Source organism: Alosa sapidissima, chromosome 1, assembly GCF_018492685.1.
Source record: "Alosa sapidissima isolate fAloSap1 chromosome 1, fAloSap1.pri, whole genome shotgun sequence".
Lineage (NCBI taxonomy): Eukaryota > Metazoa > Chordata > Actinopteri > Clupeiformes > Clupeidae > Alosa > Alosa sapidissima.
In genome coordinates, this window is record NC_055957.1 from 50,185,310 (window position 1) to 50,206,724 (window position 21,415).

Consider the following 21,415-nt stretch of genomic DNA (forward strand, 5'->3'; position numbering starts at 1 on the left):
TATGTGTGTGTATGAACAGGGGAGTGGTGAGCTTTGCTGTCACCAACACTAAGATAACCCACCTGGGCCTGCGGTCGCTGAAGAGTATCAGTGATGGCGAAGTGGCCATTATAAAGAACGAGAACCTCTGCTACACCAAGGTGTCGCACTGGAGTCGCCTGTTTGAGCTGCGCACGCAGAAAGTTAACCTGAAAAGTAACAAAGACATGCAGACATGTGGTAAAGAAAACACCTCAGCCTGGTTTCCTAAAAGTTTTACTTAGCATTGTAATGTTCAAGACAACTTGCTATCATTTTAACTGCTTTAGCATAAACATGCTTTGAAAGATACATAATATGACATTACCGTTGGTATCATACAGTTGGTATCTTAATAATGTGATTGCGACGTGTGACCGTTTGGGGTATTTTGTTTATATGATACTGCATTTGGGGTGCATAACATTATTATTGACTTAAAACAATATGTGGCATTGGCCATGACTTGTCTATAACTTGGTTATGTCAATCTTAACATGACATAAGTCAAACCAAGAGTCATGGCCAGTCTCATAGGCTTACCCTGCCTGGAGACACGAGAGGGTCAGTCCTTCTGTGGAGCCTGACCCATCCCTTTTCATGTCCTCTCAGTTGCGGAGAACAGCACATGTGATGAGATGTGCACGGCTGATGGCTGTTGGGGTCCAGGGGCCGACATGTGCTTCTCCTGCCTGCACAGGATCCGCGATGGACACTGCGTTGCCTCCTGCAACCTACTAGAAGGGTGAGCTACGGTGTTGGGGGAGAATCGAGCCAGGACTGATGAAGGCCTGTCTTTGCAAAAACAAATGAGTGAAAAACAAAATACTTACATTTTTAATAACAAAAAAAAAAAAAAAAAAATATTGTTTGTAGAGAACCACGGGAATCGGAGATTAACAGGACCTGTTTTCAGTGTGACTCAGAGTGCAAGCCCTTAAATGGGACCCTGACCTGCAGTGGACCTGTGAGTACAGTATGCTCTATGCTTATCACTGGAACAAATGATTTGTGCACTCAACATAGCCCAGTTGTTTCAGTAAGTTACGTCAATGTGTAGTGTCAAATGTATTGTACAAGTCAAAATAACAATAGGTTATGTCTGGACTATGTTAGAGTGCCCTGGACTCACTGATAACCACTTGATGGTCTTTTGGGCCCCCACCGTTGACTTCAAGGCAGCGCTGCCACCATCGACTTCAAGGCAACACTGCCATACCTTAACCCTAACCCTAGTGCCTTCCAGGCAGCGCTGCCTTGAAGTCGATGGTGGGGGTAACCACTGTGCCACATGCATCTGTATGTCTGAATATATGTTTGAAATGATGTCAACCACAGTTGAAATACTATGATATGATTTAACACTCAAATATGTGTTCTTGTGAAATATTGGTTCTGTTGTGACATCAGATAATACCTGAATTTGATGCCCTCTCAGGGTCCTGACCAGTGCACGGAGTGCGCCAACTTTAAAGATGGCATTCACTGTGTCCAGCGTTGCCCCCATGGTGTGCCCGCAAAAGACGGCTCCAGCATCTGGAAGTACGCTGACAAAGACGGGGAGTGTCAACCATGCCACAAGAACTGTACTCAAGGGTAGGCTGGCTTAACCTGCTCACTTAACAGCATTATATGAAAAATGCACAAATATTTAAAAAAATATTTTGGGCCTTTTAACTAAATTAACTTCAGTGTCATGTTTATTTCTCAGATGCACAGGTCCAAAGCTGAAAGACTGCAAAGACTACATCATGTAAGGGATACTTATTTACAGTTTGTTCACTGCACTTATCCTGAAAAAAGACTTTTATTCAAGAGCGAGGCTTTGAAAGCTAGATATTACCTTGGATACAGTTTATCTATATTCTAAACTGTTCAAAAACCACCAGTGTTTGAGCACTGCATAACATATGCTTAGATGAAGTACAGTGGTACCCCAGAGAGAGCCACTGCATATAGGAAAGGGTGTCTGTAGTATGGAGGAACACACAGAAGTCACTAAGCTGCTCTGGGTGATTTGTCCAGCCACTCCAACCTGTCGATGGTGGCCGCAGGAGTGGTCGGTGGCCTGCTGGCGTTTGTCATCCTGGCACTGGGTGTGTTTGTGCTGCTGCGAAGACGCCACATCAAGAGGAAGAGAACACTCCGCCGACTGCTGCAGGAGAGAGAGGTGCGAAACTTTAGCGCTCACGTTGGGCTACCCTTGAGGCAAAGTAAATTGTTAATGGCACTACATAAATAATACAAGATGAATATATGGTACTATATAAATATGAGTGGCTGCTAAGGTCTTTTGGCTGCATAGTTCTGCAGCGTGGCCAGATACTGTTTGCTCCTGTTAATGGTAAAAGGAGCAAACATTCTTTACTTTTCCTTATGGACATGAGCTTATAGTTCTAAGAGATCTCTCACTAGGCACACTAGCACTCATTTTTCATGGTTCAAGAACCAAGTTCATCTTTGTCTTCTCAGTTGGTGGAGCCCCTGACACCTAGTGGAGAGACGCCCAACCAGGCATTGCTACGAATCCTCAAAGAGACTGAGTTCAAAAAGATCAAAGTGCTGGGGTCAGGAGCATTTGGTACCGTGTATAAGGTCAGTCGACTCCCAGGCATGCTGTATCTAAGCATCTTCTGTCTGTCCTGCCCAATATTCTCTGCATTAAAGTACTGTTGCTGTACTCATTCTGTTGTGTCTAAAAAAGTGATGGAACTACTGTATTATGGGTTATTATTACTAGGTTACAAAGAGTCGTTTATCTTTGCAGGGTCTGTGGGTTCCTGAGGGGGAAGATGTGAAAATTCCGGTTGCCATCAAAGTCTTACGAGAGGCTACGTCTCCCAAGGCCAACAAAGAGATCTTGGATGTGAGTAAAAGTAGTTCTTTTTTATTTTATATAGACTGATGTTGAGCTATCCAGCATTTCAGGAGATCATTTTTTAATTACACTAGTGTATTGTGTTTTTTTCAATTACAGTAAAATGTAAAACATATGCCTGCATAGAGATATATGTCATTCATGTACCTGGTAATACTGCTGTATAGCATCACATAGGCATGGCCTGAGGTAAACTGATGGGGGTGCTCAGGGAGGCCTGGTTAGACACATGCTGACTGTGAGATGCTTGTGGATATGACTGAGTGGGTGTAGCGTTGACTGTAGGCTGAAGTGGCTCTGTGTTGTGAAAAGAGGCTGGGTGTGAGCAGTAGTGTCTGGACGCTGCTTAGTCAGGGGGTGCTTCAGGACGCGGCAGCTGCACACTCGTGGACACAGGGTCAACGGGGCCCGGAAAACAAGCCGCCGCAATATCCGCTGTCCAAAGCGCCCGAGATATTTTACTGTTCCAGAGAATGTCGTAGCTTTGGAAACAAGCGACTGAGTTCATGCTGTAATCTTGAGTTCATTAAGGTGGAATGCGTTCCTTTGGGAAGAGGAGGAGTGTTCCCCTTCCCAGAAATGGGAAAAAGGGAGAAAAAACATATAAATTCAGTTTCTGTAGACATTTCATCTGTATTTCTTTTAAATATAACAAGGACATGTAAACAGCCCTGTTACGTCTGACAAAACAGCATTTGATATGAAACTGATGAGTAAATATCAAGGTTCAAGGTGCAAGGTTACTTTAATGGGTCTCCCAAGGGAGAAATTTGTTTTGAAAAATACAAAAGACATCACAGGACATAGCACATATGTCCTACATAGCACATATGCCACAATACAAAAGACATCACAGGACATAGCACATATGTCCTACATAGCACATATGCCACAATACAAAAGACATCACAGGACATAGCACATATGTTATATAACACATGTATATTTATTATATATATATTATATCATAAAATTCACAGCCATCCAAATATATAGACGTATGTGTATGTGTGACTGCATGAGTGGTTGTCAGCTCCTGTATGTTCTCTATGTCCTCCTCTGATTTGTTCAGATCTATGCCAAGAATTCAGTCCTGCTGTCAGTGATGCACAATCAATTACAATAGGTTACAAGGATACAAGGATACAAGGATACAAGGAAGTTTATTGTCACATGCATATAGTTACTGGAAGTAAGAAATGCAGTGAAATTATGTCTGGTGTCAGCCTATTTGTGCATTAATGGGGGGGGGGGGGGGGGTAATATGTGTGTTGGAGAAGCATCCTCATGAGACAATGTGCTGTGTATTGGGGGGGGGGGGGGGGGCAGTGTGCTGTAAGTATTACCGCATTATCATGAGAGAATGTGTTCTAACCCTTATTCTTCCTCTTTGAATGTGTGTGTGTGTGTGTGTGTGTGTGCGTGTGTGTGTGTGTGTCTCTGTGTCTGTGTGTGTGCTCATGCGTGTGTACACATAGGAGGCATATGTGATGGCCAGTGTGGAGCACCCGCATGTGTGTCGGCTGCTGGGCATCTGTCTGACCTCCACGGTGCAGCTCATCACACAGCTCATGCCCTATGGCTGCCTGCTCGACTACGTCAAGGAGCACAAGGACAACATCGGCTCCCAGTACCTGCTCAACTGGTGTGTGCAGATCGCCAAGGTAAAGATAAACACAGGCTTTCAAACATAAACACAACTCCTAGTATGAGAACAGATTATTATTAGCTGTGCTACCTGCCACAGTGACACAAACATATGGCACATCATGCTTGAGTAGGACACTGTGTCCAGACACACAGAGGAAGTCATTTGTTTCTAAGCATACTGCCAAGCTCATATAGAGAAAAGGCTCCAATATAGACCAGCAAATAAGCAAGCAGTTCAGTCAGTCAAATGACATCAGTCAGCAAATCCTTCTGCCGGCTGCGCGTCATCCGTTCCCCTGCCTGAGGGTTTCATGATGATGGGTGATGGCGCCCTGGAGACTAGCATTAACCTGAGGTTGCACACGGTCACGTCTGTGCTTGTCCATCAACTGCAGGGAATGAACTATCTTGAGGACCGTCACTTGGTTCACCGTGACTTGGCGGCGAGAAATGTCTTGGTGAAGACTCCACAGCATGTCAAGATCACAGACTTTGGCCTGGCCAAGCTCCTCAATGCAGACGAGAAAGAGTATCATGCAGATGGTGGAAAGGTCTGTCTCTTTATTTCTTTGACTCGTTATGTTATATTTAAGCATTTATATTTGTTATATTTGAGCATTTAAATGGTTTAATTGCCCAATATAACAGCATCATTCTTGTATTACAAAATGGAATCCTGTCCTACATTGTTTCCATACCCTACATACCATACACTTCTGAAAATGGTCTGTTTATCTAAAGGTTCCCATAAAATGGATGGCTCTTGAGTCCATACTTCATCGGACATACACTCACCAGAGCGATGTTTGGAGCTATGGTAAGCTCCTGTTAAATCCATTCACAATCATCTTAATCCCAGTTCAAACATACAAGTGGCATTAAATTACCAGTGTTTACAATACAGCTGTCCTGCCTCCGCAGGTGTGACCGTGTGGGAGCTGATGACCTTCGGAACCAAGCCGTACGACGGCATACCGGCCAGTGAGATTGCGGGAGTGCTGGAGAAGGGCGAGCGTTTACCCCAGCCCCCCATCTGCACCATAGACGTCTACATGATCATGGTGAAATGTAAGGAGAGACGCAGAGTCCTTCCGTGGGCTTCCATATGAGTTATGGTGGTCTCGGCCTTGCCCTCTCCCGGTCTGTGCCGTTCATCACACCCCCTCTGTCCTCTCTCTTCCTCCGCAGGCTGGATGATTGATGCCGACAGCCGGCCGCGCTTCAGGGAGCTCATCGCCGAGTTCACCAAGATGGCCCGGGACCCCTCACGCTACCTAGTCATTCAGGTGAGGCCCCACGGTTGTATGCCTCATGGTCCGGTCATCACACCGGTCAAAAATATCCATGCATGTAATGACCCATACCCTCATACCCCCCCCCATCCCCCCAACATGGCTCTCATAAGTCTCTGCAACTTTTACTCCTTTTATGGTCTTCATAACATTCCTGATGTCAGCCCTAATGAATGAGTTGGAACTGCAGTAACTTCTTCTTGCCCATAACTCCTGCCAACCAACCCTAACTGTGAATTACCCTAAATGTCCTATACTTCTACATCTACTCTCCATCCTCACACACAACTAATATCCTCCTCACAAGAACAGACAGTAGTAATATTAGTACTTTTCTTCTGTCCAGGGCGATGATCGGATGCATCTGCCCAGTCCCAGTGATGGCAAGTACTACCGCAGCTTGATCAGTGGCGTGGACATGGAGGACGCGGTGGATGCTGACGAGTACCTGGTGCCCAGCCGCAGCTTCTTCAGCACCCCCTGCACCTCGCGCACCCAGCTCCTGCACTCCGTGGTGAGTTGGCTTAGCCAGGCCCAGTGGTACACACATAGGCAGCCTGGCAAATCTAGAGACATCTAGACTAGAGAAACCTAGGCAGCCTGGCAAATCTAGAGACATCTAGACAAGAGAAACATTTGATCACTCTCTGTCAGTGTTGGGCAATTTACTGAAAATTAGTAATTAGTTACAGTTACTAGTTACTTCTGTCAAAAGTAATTGAATTACCTTACCAATTACTGTATATCAAAAGTAATTAGTTACTAGAGAAAGTTAGCCTGACGAGCCAGACCCACATTAAAATGTAGGGTCTGGGCACTCACCGTTCGCAGTGCTCTGTCCGAGGGGCGGGATAATCGGTTGTCTTTCAAATTCTCTCTGCACGCAATAGGACAGCGCTATGAGTCCCATGCGTTTCCCACCAGCGGAGCTATTTGGCTAGTTCAAACTTTTGCCAACTTAATAAAAGCTTAACTCGTGTCACACTGTTCGCCAACAGCAACATTATCTTATTTGTTTTCAAGTAGCAGGGAATTCAAGCCAAACTGTTGCAACTCTGCCATCAATCATTATGTTAAGCCCACCTAACGACTCTATACACGATTTGATTGGTCTGATAGAAGTTTAATTTTTCGAGCTCACAAGCCAACGGAGAGTTGCTAGAGTAGCCCTGGCAGCACATTTAATTTGCTGCCGCTGGGGTGCGTCTAGATTTCTAGGCTAAGAGAAAGTAACTTTTGAGTTACTTTTAAGTCTGCTTTTAAAATGTCAATATGAACAGTACTGAACAGTAACACACACAATAAAACCAAATTTTTAGACCTATTTATTGCAGTTTCAACGGGCCTTCAAATCAATAGCCTTGTGCATGAGTTCTAGAGCTGGGATAAACGATTATTTTTTAAACGATTAATCTAGCGATTATTTTTTCGATGCATCGATTAATCTAACGATTCATTTTTTCAGTCCGATTCGATTTCGATTATCGATTATCTCCCCATTAATTGACTAATAGCAACTTATACATGTTGATTTACATATCTGAATGAAAAAACATGAATTCTTTAACATTGCAATATATGTTTATTGCTCTTAAGATTCCAAAATAAAAGATCATACAAGTGCAAAGTAATGCATTCTAGGTAGCATTCAATAAAGTTCAGTAGTGTATAGGTCTAATTGAGTGCCTGTCACTTTAAGAGTTCGTGAGGGAATCCTTGCAATTAACATTAACACAGTCAAAAGGCTGCGGATGTGTGGATGCAATTCATAACATAGTTAGTTCAAATAACGGTTCGTACTTCTCTTTGGGACAAGCACTTGAGACAAGCACTTGAGTCTTGGAAAACACTTTTCCATTTACATCGGGATTTTGCAAACAAAATGAGCCCTGCATGAGTAACGAAATACAAGCAGCTGTAAGTAAGCATGCTAAACTTGACATCCAAACAGTATTCTAACGTTAGCTTTGAGATACTGCTTGATTGCATAACTTAACTTAGTTTAGTCTCAATGTACTATGTTGTGATAAGACATTAGCAGAGTTTACTTTAACTTTAATGCAGCAGTTTTGAACAAATTTGCGCAGCATGGTCAGGATGATAAGCGGATTTAATAGCAATTTAGCCCGCTGTGTTCTATGCAGTGCTTCTATGTGGCAACAACAATCCTTCAACAATCGTGAATATTTTGTTAAATGCACATGCAGAGGAGGAGCAGCGGGCTCGTTACGAGAGAGAGCGGGCGGGGCGAGGAAAGGCTGCGTGAGTAAAAAGTGCAGCTCAATGAAATTATTTTATCTTATCTTATCTATTTAAATAGTACAACATAGAACATCAATGTGTGGTGGGTGGTTTCGATTTCGTGGCGCCCAGTCACAGATTAGTCAACATATTAGGGGTTTGCACGGCGTGTCATCAGATCTGGACGTCGCCATATTGGAGCCTCATTAGAAAGCATTAGGCACTGAAGTAAATCCCAAACATCGTCAAGGAAAATGGTTAATTATTGCCGTGTTTTAGGTTGTACCAATAGGTCCGACTGAGAAAAACATCTGGTGTAGGTATCGCAGGGATTAAAGTGAAAAAAAAATATTTGACTGAACTTTTTTCAGGCCATAAGTCATACGTTGTTCATATCTATATAGAGATAGCACCCCTTTTGCGGTCGCGACCTATTGGTTTTTAATGTACAAAAAGATGCAAACAGCAAAGTAAAGGGTGTATTCGCCTTATTCACACAGCGGCCATTGTTTAAACCAAAACGAGGCTACAGGGTACACTTACAATATAATTAATGCCACCTACAGGTAAATGCATAGAACATAACAATCCTATGATTTGTGTACCCTCCCACACAGCAAAAGGACTCCGCGGCGGATCCGCCGCGGAGGTACGACGGCTTCCGGAACGGACCCGCGAAACGGACCCGTATCGGAGTCCAGATGCTCTCAGGAACGGATCCGCTACGAAGGCGGATCGCGGACCCGCCGTGGCTCCGCACTGCATCCACTCCGCATCCGCGATTAAAACCTTACCTCCGCGGCGGGTCCGTTTGGGATCCGCAAATCGATACATACATCCGCCGCGGACCCGCAACGGACTCAAATGCTCATCTGGCCCGGGTCCGTTTTGGACCCGTTTATCTCATTTTCAAAATTCCTTCTGTTCTTGCTGTAGGATAAAACTAGGCAACTATAGGATAAAAGTAAAACTATCACTAGGCCTAGCCTAGGCTACTACAGCAATATAGGCCTACGATTAATCTGCATTGCCTCGTATTTTTAACTTAACAATACTGTCAATAAACCTAACAGAAAAGGTTTAAGTCAAGACATCAATTTACTGTACAAACGTGATCACTACTCAATGGAAATATAAAATGGACATTTATGGAAAGTTACAGGTTATAAGCTATTCTGTTTTTGTTAAGTAGCCTACATTGCCTAGGCTACTTTACATTCATTTTGTGGTCAAAACCTAATTTAGTGCTTTATAGGCCTAGGTCAGTGCAGACATGAAATATTTTATCTAATAGGCTACAACTTCAATGAAATACTGCGCTATGCACAGCTAAAATATCAGAAAATGAATAACTGGTGAATGACAAGAAGTTCAATAAAAAGATTGTTTAATGCTTATTTCTCCTATTACTCCATTTGTGTGGATGGAGGCGGAACACATCTCCTCGTTGCCCGATCCACCGCCGGTTGAAACACCTGATTGCGTGTTTGGTGACCTCAGTGTCCGTGGCAGACCGTGTCACCATGTTTTTCCTCACAGCACCTGTAATCAAACAGACAGATATGTTTATGTTTATGGTATGTAGCATCCAAAGCCAAGTATGCTTACACAATACAATATATAAGATAGGTATTAAGGAGATTAAATTTAAAAAGAAACATGACTTACAAAGCTCCTCTGTTCGCTGCACGTTGAGGGCTGGTGTGGGGGTGGAGGGAGTTGAGGAGGGACTGCCGTTCCTGGCCCATAGTGAGGTGGGCGGTGTGCGAGAGGGGGAACATTTTTTTTTATTAAATGGTAGTATTAAATTGTATTAAATTGTAAAAAATTGTATTAAATCTGTTAACCATGACTGATAATACACAGGGGGCCTTTCTATTCACTAATATTTCAGAGATCAGTCCCTACCTTGAGTAACTCTCCGTATGTTAAATGCAGGTGCAGGGAGTTGAGGTGGTGAAGAGTGTTGCGGTCCTGCCCCATGGTGAGGTGCTAAGGGAGATAAATGGTTGTGATCTGTTAACCATGGTAGGCTGAGAGCTACAGGGCCAAACAATGGCAAACAAAAACAAATCTCTGGTCATGCTGGACATGAATTTGTATGTTTCAATATTTTGGTATGCACTATCTATATCAACTCCATGAATGGATTGACATTGAAATCAATGTGTTTCAATACAATCTGATAATAATGAATGAACTTTTCAGGCAATATTGCATGAATGCAGATGTTTTAACTGACAAAATATTTGGCTGAGATTTTGAAAGTAATGGATAAAGTATGCAGAAAATCTCAGATGGTAATGCAGATGCAATCTGTTGATCTGAAATGTTGTGACTACTGCTGTGTTAATATAGATGGGGCCACTGTATTCAATATTATTTCAGAGATCAGTCTTTACCTTAACAGTTTTCTCCAGGTTGAGGGGTAGTGACTTGGCTGCCTGGCACTCGGCGAGATGGTGGAGCTGGAGGAATAGATACAAAGCGAGGGGAATGTCTTTAGCACTAAGAATGTTAACCATATCTCTAATATTAATATTATGATTTAGTTATTTCAATGTTAAGAGATTATTACTTACTTTGCCAGTGCAATTGGCTTGGGCTTGAGGCTCCAACTGATATACCAGGCGAGTTGGAAGGTACCTCAGAGATGCAAAGTCACCATTTTCTGGCTCTTCACTGTCATCAGAGTCCCCGAAACGATGGCTGTTACATAACGATATCATTATGGTTATTGCAATCCCAAAATTTCCAAATATATATATAGTACAAGCATCTCTGGTCTATTTTGGAATGCTACTGGAATGTGTTCACATTACATTTTAACAACCCAGAAAGTATCTTACTTGATCAAGCAAACCCAACAGAGGCAATCGTAACGTTAGATGCTAGAATCCAGCCGATAAAAGTTGACGCTGCAGAACAAACAAAATAGAAGATGGGGACCAAGTTCCATACAGTTAAGTTACGTTAGCATAAATCACAAACCGATGCCAATAGTGGTCTGAACCGACTTAAACAGTGATTAAAATGCCGAGGCTTTCATTACAAAGATGGCAGATAGACACTAAAGTTACGTATGAGACCAAACTTGGCAAAATGCAAACGTTAATGCACAGCTAGCTAGAGGCTAGGGCTAAACCATTATCAGTGAGTCAACATGCTAAAGTTGTAGGTAGCTATCATAGCAGAGCTTCACTGACTTCATTGACTGAAATACCAGTGCCAATATCACCTTAATCAAGGTTTGCATCGCAAACGTGATTTCAATATATGTATAGCACTAATAGACATTAGCAATAACTTATGCAATTGCGCCTAGCAGCATGCTAGCTAGCAGCTATATGCCGCTAGCATAGTAGCACTATATGGACAACAGCGACAACAGACAAGACCAGACTAATGTTAAATAACAATGTGTGTTTTTTAAATCACACTACCATAACATATTCTGCCGAAATTGCTATCCCATTTTAAATCAGATAGGCTACAGACTCATATGAGCATCACAGCTAACAATAACGTTAACTTTGCACAAACTGTTGCACAAAATGACAAACGTCTCTGGTTGCACTAACGTTAACGTTAGTCCTAATATCAAACAACGTCATTACAATTAATAAACATGATGATTATAAAACCACAAAGGCCAATGTTTAGCTATTGTGAATGTCGCAATATATTAATAAATATCACTTACTCGAGAGGGTTCAGCGCAACCGTGTCCCAGCAAAGAAAATATCCACTAGTATGACTCTTCTTGGCTCTTGGTGTACAGTCATGTTCAACCGTTACAGTAAATGCGCGTCCGCGCCCGCGGATCCGACATGGGTCCACTCAGGATCCGCTGTTTGACAGTAGAATTTACGGGGCCGCCTGGAGGCGGAGCTGATCCTCTGTGCGGCACCAAAACGAATGCGACAGTCACGCGGGTTTGGCGTCTTGAAGGCGGATCCGCCTAGGAGTCTACTGCTGTGTGGGCTGTAGCCTCGTTTTAGCCGCCATGTGAATAAGGCGAATTGCGAGTGTAATTGATTGAGATTGAATTTTCCTGATAAACAAAACGATATTTCAGTACCATCCCTGACCATTGCTGACTAGCCATTGCTGTTCTTTTCTACTGCAGCAATATTGTAGAAAGGCTTTAACTTACACTCTTATTTAATTACTTCAGGCCAAAAGTGTTTAAAGGGGAGAATTTTTTTCTTGTTAATATGCAATTCAACACCAAGTAAAATCTACAAAATCAAGTTTGCAAGACTTCCCATTTCCTCATCAAAGTAACGAATCAGAACATTCGAGATATTGTTGCCTCATCTGCATTTAAAGGTGCCATGTGTAATGTCCGCCAAAAAATCAATTCTTACTCCACATTCCATAAAAGATGGGGGCAGTATACCTCCGAAACCAACCTCAAGTTTCTTGAGAACTTTAGTCATCCAATTCGAACACATGGAATCGGTTATGTGGTTGCCCTGCAAGAAGTTGCAACATGTGCAATGTGCACAATGTTTGCTCACATCCACAATACACTCCTTCATACCAACCTCAAGTTTCTTGAGACCTTTAAAGTTCTCAAGAAACTGATCATTAATCATCCAATCGGAAGACATGGAACCGGTTATGGTTGCCCTGCAACAAGTTACCCCACGTGAAAATCTAATGAATAATTTCCCCAGACTTGTTGTGATCATAATATTGAGATTCAGGAAGATGAAATTGCTCACATACACAATACACTCCTTCATACCTTAAGTTTCTTGAGAAAATAAACAAATAGACAAAAAAGCAGGTCAAATTATTTTAACAGCTACAAAAATAGATGGCCATTGTTAACTGTCTCAGACAGTGTGGTCATTATAAAGATATAAATAGATATAAAAATGTTTTAAGTTTTTGCTTTAAAAATTAGATTTTGTTTCATGCACCATTTAAAAAAATATTCCTTTTTTTTGTATTAAGAGTTTGTTTGTATACGGGGTCTTAACCAGGGAATTATGGGAAGAGTGCCAATAGAGATGTAAACCAGTCACAGACTTTTCAACGAAAGATGGACTCGGCATTTGGTTTATGGCGCTAACGTTGTCACAGTGTTTTTCTGACTATTCACGTTTACAGTTTATAAGAGACAGAGAAAATAAATCTTCATAAACGCATCAGTATGAAGCGTGGACGTTTATTAAACCAATGCAGCTACAGCCATAGATATGAGTTATTGTGGGGAAAATGTCTTGGATGAGTATATTTTGTATATCTTCATTTACAGTAATAGAATATAATAAAATTGATTATATTTTAATGTCCCCATGATGGAATTTGTTTTAGAACAGCATAGCCCAGTGACAGACAACTTAGATAATTAACTTTAATATGTTTGTATTACATTTTATTCAAATACAAATACATTTTATGTATTTGTGTTTTTTTGTGTTTGTATCTGGTTTCCCTAATGTATTTGTGCTAATTTCACATCTTGAGCCTGTTTCTGTTTATCTGGATGTTTTGCCTCATGCCACCCTTGAATTAATCAGTGCCTCACTAGTGCCACCCTTGTTAAAAATGTCTAGAATCGCCACTGGCGATATGGTGAGGGACAGGTCGTGTTGCGCTATGAAAGAACATGCGTAGCCTATTTCTGAGCGCAAAAACGGTCAGCCATAGATAAACGTAGCCTACCTCTGTCTTGGTGGCAGTTGCACCAGGTAGGGAAGATGTCCTGAAGTGCGCGAATGTTAACCTTATGGCGGTCTTCTGATTGGTGGCATGCTAAAACTTTTTCCTATTGCATCCATAAATACTTTTCTTACAGCAAACCGCGCAAAAGCAAACCCCTGGCACTTTGATTTCTTTACACCATGGCTTGTAGTTCTCCCCCGTTTCCAACAGCCAAGCCCATCTCCATTTATTTTCTTTAACTGTTTTGTCTTAGCCTGGCCTCGGCCTGCCTACGTACTTCCGGTCGCTTTCTTCTCCCTACAGTACTGCGAAGTCAGAGAGTCTGGTTTCCAGGCTAGTTACAGTGCATGAAAATGCACTGTACTGTTCTTCCTAGGCAACTTCTTCTTATTACAGTGCATGAAAATGCACTGTACTGTTCTTCCTAGGCAACAACAACTTCTTATTATTATTCCGCTTACCACTTTTTCCGTACGCAATTTCTCTTGAACAGTTTAACTTAGAAACTTCATTCAAACTTTGTAACGTAAGTATTCAAACGGACCAAGCTGCTATGTCTTTTCAACTTTGAAACTTTTATACTTTTTAAACTATTAAAGAAAAACTTTTTAAAAATCCCTATAGACTTATCATTGCCGATTGTGACCTCATAATACGGCCGTTAAGCAATTAGAATCCTATGGCAGGTGTTCAGGCCACCTGGATCAACTGCCAGTCTCAGGCTTTAAGCATACAAACTGGCCCTATTAAGACTACACATCCCGTTTAACTGCGTCCTCTGCCAAAAACTGTTTCAAAATAAAAGTCCTCACTACAATATTTCACTATTAAACAATTTAACCCTTTAAACTACTGAACTTTTTAACTGTTCAGCCATTGTAACTGTTACTTGTCATCAACTATGACTCCTACCCACTGTAGCTAGTTAGCATGGTTAGCATTGCTAACATTGTTAGCATTTTTAACAAAACTGCTAAAAATGATTAGCTAAGTTAGCTAAGTAACATGGTTAGCATAGTTAGCATGCAAGTTAGCATTATTAGCAAAACTGCTAAAAATGATTAGCTAAGTAACATGGTTAGCATAGTTAGCATTGTTAGCATGCTAGTTAGCATAACTGCTAAAAATGATTAGCTAGGTTAGCTAAGTCACATGGTTAGCATAGTTAGCGTGTTAACATTGTTAGCATGCTAGTTAGCATAACTACTAAAAATGATTAGCTAGGTTAGCTAAGTCACATAATTAACGTAGTTAGCATGTTAGCATGCTAGTTAGCATAACTACTAAAAATGATAAGCTAGGTTAGCTAAGTCACATGGTTAACATAGTTAGCATTGCTAGCACAGTTAGCATGTTTAGCAAAACTGCTAGAAAACATTAGTTAAGTTAGCTAAGTAGCATGGTTAGCATAGTTAGCATTACTAACATAGTTAGCATGTTTATCAAAACTGCTAGAAAATGTTAGCTAAGTAGCATGGTTAGCATGGCTAGCACTGCTATAAACAATTAGCTAAGTAGCATGGTTAGCATAGTTAAAAATCTTAGCATAACTGCTAGCAAATATCAGAGCCATTCCAACTTTTAGTTATCGTCAAATATCTACCTATACACAGCCATTAAACTATTTGAATATCAACATTCATTAAACTGCTAGAAAACATTAGCCAAGTTAGCTAAGTAGCATGGTTAGCATGTTAGCATTGCTAGCACTGCTATAAAACATTAGCTAAGTAGCATGGTTAGCATAGTTAAAAATCTTAGCATAATTGTTAGCAAACATTAGAGCCATTCCAACTTTCAGTTATCGTCAAATATCTACCTATACACAGCCATTAAACTATTTGAATATCAACATTCATTAAACTTCCAGTCTGTCAACAACTTTTAAACTATTTACCTTCAACTTTTAAACGGTCTACTTTTAAACTATCTATTAAACTAGCTGTCTATCAACAACGTTTAAACTATCTACTGTCTATCAACAACTTTTAAACTATCTACATTCAGCTTTTAAACAGTCTACTTTTAAACTATCAACTTTTATTAAGCTATGCAACCACAATGTCTATCCTAGCATCACCGTAGTAACCATCTCTGTATTATCTGTTTTAACTATACATGATATTTTACATCCCAACTTTAGCATTTTCATGCACTGGTAATTCCTTGGAATTGCATTTCTAGTTTTGTCTAAGACATCTGTGCCTTCCTTTAGCAACGCATCCATGACAGCTAGTGGCCTTGCCAAATAGACGCACACAAATCATGACGCCAATATGCGAGGTTCTGGTAGGCCTACTGGTTATGGTTTTGTCCTATAAATTAATTTTATAGCAAAGTTTTAAGTTGACTATTTTAATTGCATGGTTATTTTTTTGTCAACATACAATCACAACCTATGTCGTTAAAAGTGTAGGCCTAAGTAAAAATAGGCTACAAGGCTGTCTGTGCTCACAAACACGACTGACCCCCTTACTCAACAGTTCGCGATGATGACAGATATTATTTTTTTTTATGCTAACACGCTCAGTCAAAACCGTCCGTCGCAAATTGTGAAACACATTGTTGGACATGTCATAACAGACGGGATAATAAATTGCATAGGCTATGGTTTATATTGCGTCTTTACACATGTTAGTTGCATTGATTAAAAACTGTAACACTAATAGGCTACATCGGGTGGCATAGCAGGCTATCTGTTCAAGTCATAGGTGACACCCAAAATGAATGACCTCCCCTGACAAGAGTTTGTGATAGTAGGCTAAGAAATTGTCTACAATCGCTGGAAACACAGCTAAGGTCGGGAGACGTTAGATCAGAAGCAGCAAATGTGCATCTGTCATCTTGTCTGCAGTCGTTCATTCAAGATCAACACAGGGTTTCTACACATTTTCTGATTTAATACAATTTCAGTCGAATTTCTACCCTGCACATATGTCGATCACATGCACACAGCAATAGGCATAGGCTGCTAGACATAAAGAAAACCTATGGTGCGTTCATATGCATGGGAAAAAAATGTTCCAACCAATTGGATTTTGTTGTTGAGTGGTGTAATGTATCTTGGGCAGTTCAGTGTTGCTAGTTTAGCACGCTAGTAAACCATAGGCAGAGAATGGGATTCCCGCTAGCATGCTAGCTAGCTTTGTATGCTAAGCCAGAGACTTTCCAATGAGGAGACACATCACTCAAAAAATCCTCCATAGAAATGCATGGGGTTAATTTGTAACGCCGTTGTCTACACATACCCGATCCCTTCCTCGGCAAAACGTCGACATGTGAATACATTGAGCCATTCATGTGGTGTGTTGTGAAGATATCGTGCCAATCATGTGTTGTGAACTCGCTGGAGCAAGGTTGGTGTTGTGAAGCGTTGCGCACGCGCATTTCTGCCGAATAGGATGCCCGATGAGTGCCCAAAAAGCGTTGCAATATGGCCGCCGAGTGGAGGGACTTGCCTAAAAGGAATTTGGCTAAGCGAAAATACCAACTTACAAATCATATTGCTTATTGCGAAACAAAATGTTAATGTTTGTATACTAAACAGTTTGTATGAATTACCCAAAATTCCCAGTTAATTCCCGTAAATTCCCATTAATTCCCATAATTTCCTTTAATTCCATGAGTTCCTTTAATTCCAAAGTTTCCCATTTGGAATATTTCCAAAATTCCACAACTTAACTTCCCATGGTAAGTTTCCGGAAATTTACCGGAAATGTTGGGGCAGCTGCATCTGTGCTGCAGACATTTAGATAATGTGCTGTTTTAATATGACTTTTACCACTTAGAGCACAGCACACAAAGAGCTCTTTTGCAGAGTCAGTAACATGGTAACATCTCAGCAACATCAAGTAGAGCACCTTCGCCGATGTGAAAATCAGGGTACCTGGCTTTCCCTGCACTTGGCCTCGGTCGTCGCCACTTCCTGTTGTGATGTGATGTCGTTCCAAGAACGAGGTTCCACTTCTCTTTGAGCGCTGGTTCCAGCTGAAGCCTCCGCTTCCTCCCAGGTGCCCCTGATTAATGGCTGTTTTGATGGGAGAGTGGCGCGCGTGTCTGCGAAAGGGTTCAGAGGGCCGCAAGCCTGCTCCACTCCTCTCCTCTCCCCGCCCCACCCCGGTCTAGCTGGACCCCAGCCCACTGCTGAGTGCAGGAGAACTCTGCCGCCTTTCCTTTCAACTTTGATTGCCTTCGCAGGCCCAGGTTTTTTTTTTCTTTTCCTTTCTTTTCTGTCGTTCCTGCACTCGTTCTTGGCAGAAACAGCGCCACAGCTCGCAGAAGAAGAAAAAAAAGGAGCCAAATTATATAACGCTGTCACTGGGATATGGCCATTTAAGGCTGGAGTGGCGCTGACAGATGGCGGCCTTTTCAGCTTGTTTAACTCACTTCGGAAAGCGCCGTGCTGTCTGTTTGGTGGGAAGGTTGGGCACTGCTGCTGTTGCTGCTGCTCCTGCTGCTTTTGTGGAAGGAGGTTATTTAGGGTACGGATGTTTTGAAACGCACATAGGCTATATGACGGATATTTCATGCCATTAAAAACAGCAAGGTGTTGTGCCCACTTCAGCAATCTCAAAGTGAAATACATTTGTTTGCATTACCTAATTCATTTCTCTAATGAAATGGGAAGTGTATTTAATTGTATCCCACATACTGTCTTGGGAACTGTCTAGAATGATTTTTTGCTGTGTGCTCCGGTAAATAACCCGCCCTGAAAATTCCTCTTGGGCGACCGTGAGATGAAACTATGTGTGCTGTTAACTCCCTCTGTCATAAAGCGTATTCACACTAAGCTGGGTTGTACACAGAGCACACATTGACATGTAAAAGCCCAACACCGGTCTGTGAACATGACCCTACCTGTCTCTCTTGTCACAGAGTCTGAACAGCAGCATTGAGACGTGCCATAACAGGAATGGGGTAAGTGGACCATGACAACACTGCCTGTCTCTGGTGCTCCACATAAACCCACCCATTGTTATGCAGTCATGTCAATCTCAATCTCTCTTTCAGAAACTCTAGATGGTACAGTGGTACAGGTGCATAGACAGACCTGTGATACAAGAGATATGAACATACACTCACGTGCAAAGAATGCATTATAATCATATGTACACCTGGCAATCCAGTGTGGCTCTTAACTGAACCTGAAAACATTTGCATGCCTGGCACAACATGGTTTCAGTGCAGCATTCTTATACAAGCGTGTCTACATATCGTCAGAGTCGTCGTGAGTTGACAGATGAGACGTTCTGAGCAACCTAGTCACTGAGTCTGATTTCCTGCAGAGTGCCGTGCCGGCCAGGGAGAACAGCCTGGTGTTGCGTTACATCCCCGACCCCACCGACCGGTTCCTGGACGGAGACTTCCAGCCAGCCCCAGGCAAGTGTCTCTCAAAGTCACCGACACAACGGGTGTCTCTGACCTCACAGGGTCATCAGTGCAGAGGAATGTGGGATGAGTAGCTGAGCAGTCTCAAGCTGCTCACTCTATCTGGGGAAAGAGTTTATCACTGAAGTGCATATTGTTTGTTTTATAGTCCCTCTCTTGTCTTTGGTGAAATAGGGACCTCTAGTGGACATGGTTGTGCTCTGATAGTTGCGCAAGCCTCTTTGCATTGATGCTTGTGTCTAACTATTTATACTATAGTTATTTAAAATGTTGATTTATTACCTCTCATAAAATCAAATATTCTCAAATTTGTTATTTGATGTATTATTATTTATTTATTTTATGTATTCAGAACTGTTATATGCCACAGCCATATTATTGATGAATTGTGGATCAAATAGAGTGTCTTATGCTGTGTCATCTCTTGTGCAGAATATATGAACCAGAATGGCTGCAGCACGTCAGACATGGCCAACCCCAATTATCAGCATCCAGGACCCCCACGCAGCCTCCTCCCCATTGAGGTGCTCGACGAGACAGAGGAGGAGTACCTCAACTACTTCAAGGAGCCCGCAGGGGCCACGGCAGGGGTCACCCCCACTGCCCCTGCCGCAACAGCTTCCCCCGCTGCCCCTGAGTATCTCAACACCTCCCAGAACGGCCTCCTCTCTCTCTCCTCCAGTGAGCTCGGCCTCATGGACCAGCCGCTGTTCAACCCCCAGAACAGCATGGATAACCCAGACTATCAGCAAGATTTCTGCCCAATGGTGGCGGTCAAGCCCAAGCTTAACGGACACCTCCCGGCGGCTGAGAACGTGGAGTACCTGGGCTTAGCTGGCCCCCTGGAGGTCCACTAGCATTCCATGTGGTCTCGCAGATTGACAGCCGGGGGTGGAGTGGGTGGGGATGGTAGGGCTAGCATGTGGCTTAGCTCCCGGATCTTGTGGGAGACGACTAGTCTGGACATAATGCTGGTGGCTCTCCAGAGCTTGCTTGGACTGGCATGCCAAGACACTGGTTCGCCAGACTTTGTGAAGGAGGAGGTTCATGCTTTTCCTTGAACGCTGACCAATGCTTCTGTGAGCTAGTGAACTTCTCTGTACTACTCTTGACTGTTGCCACAGAAAGACCATGACCTTCTGTTCCAGGATGCTGGTGGTTTGGTCTTTTTAGGAGTGCAGTCTCCAGCACCCAAAGAACTTTAAGAACTTTTGTAGCTGCACACAAATAAAACACATATCTCTATAACTCATTGTAATATCTATATGTGCACTGTGTTGCCCTGTGACCAGTATGTTTGACTTAGTGATGAGGCTCTAACCTAAAACTTGTCAAAGATTTATATTACAATTATATATATAATTATATATTATATAATTATATTATATATAATTATATATCACTTATAGTTCCCTTAACTCATACTGTATGAGTTAAAGCATCAGTGGACATTTCAAAAAGCATTAAGTTCTGTTTTCTGAGAAATATTAACATCTGTAGTTAATGCTTTTATATTACTTGCATTCACATGTGAGTTAAGGGAACCTTCATGTAAAACATGGCAGATATTTCTTTACTGTGAATGATACTAAAAAGTGTCAATTTTATTTGGCAGAGGTAGGGCTCTCACTTATCATTGGTACTTTCATGTAGCTGTAAAAAGACATCGTCACTGTCTCTTTACATAGATACCTTTTGAATGTCATATACCCATACATCAACATACCAATGGTACTTGTATTTGTCTGATGCTGGAGACTTGGCATCTAGATAAGAACGCTTCTCTTCTATGTCATTCATTAATTGAAACGTGAAACAATGTACAGGGTTATTTACAGTATGTGTACTTCCTTCTTCATATTCAAAGCCAGTATTGAGCGCACTTCAGATTATCACTTTTTAAAATTAGGTGTACAAGACAGGTTTCATTTGACATATGAAAATATGTGTTGCACATTGTCATAATTCTGTGTTGCAGAGTTATGCATCATAAAGCTGATTCAAAGTCTGTCAATATATCTGATTCTATACAAGTTCATCTACCCAAGCTGCATCCATGCAAATTATAAATGTCCACACTTTAGTTGCATCTGAGCTCAGCTGTAATTATTTATTTCCGAAGTGAAATAAAGCATAACGTTTTTTATTGAACCTGTCTTGTCTTCATCCATCACATTTTCTCCCACACATATGAAACTACAGGCTACAGTTTCATCATGGCTACCACAGTATATATGCTGCAGAACATACTTTGCAGAATGTTCTGCAG

General features: G+C 41.9%; 1 protein-coding gene across 1 annotated transcript in view; it reads left to right on the plus strand.

Annotated features, from left to right (window-relative positions):
* Positions 1-21,297, plus strand: part of egfra (epidermal growth factor receptor a (erythroblastic leukemia viral (v-erb-b) oncogene homolog, avian)) — a 46,459-nt gene extending 25,162 nt beyond the window's left edge. Inside the window, exons 12-28 of the mRNA XM_042101004.1 lie at positions 20-219; positions 631-763; positions 895-985; positions 1,457-1,614; positions 1,730-1,771; positions 2,044-2,188; positions 2,491-2,613; positions 2,786-2,884; positions 4,375-4,560; positions 4,942-5,097; positions 5,288-5,363; positions 5,468-5,614; positions 5,735-5,832; positions 6,185-6,352; positions 18,634-18,675; positions 19,044-19,137; positions 19,579-21,297. Of these exons, the coding sequence (XP_041956938.1) occupies positions 20-219; positions 631-763; positions 895-985; positions 1,457-1,614; positions 1,730-1,771; positions 2,044-2,188; positions 2,491-2,613; positions 2,786-2,884; positions 4,375-4,560; positions 4,942-5,097; positions 5,288-5,363; positions 5,468-5,614; positions 5,735-5,832; positions 6,185-6,352; positions 18,634-18,675; positions 19,044-19,137; positions 19,579-20,003 (2,383 nt within the window). The 3' untranslated portion in view covers positions 20,004-21,297. The remainder of the gene's footprint in view (positions 1-19; positions 220-630; positions 764-894; positions 986-1,456; positions 1,615-1,729; positions 1,772-2,043; positions 2,189-2,490; positions 2,614-2,785; positions 2,885-4,374; positions 4,561-4,941; positions 5,098-5,287; positions 5,364-5,467; positions 5,615-5,734; positions 5,833-6,184; positions 6,353-18,633; positions 18,676-19,043; positions 19,138-19,578) is intronic.
* The last annotated feature ends 118 nt before the right edge of the window (positions 21,298-21,415 follow it).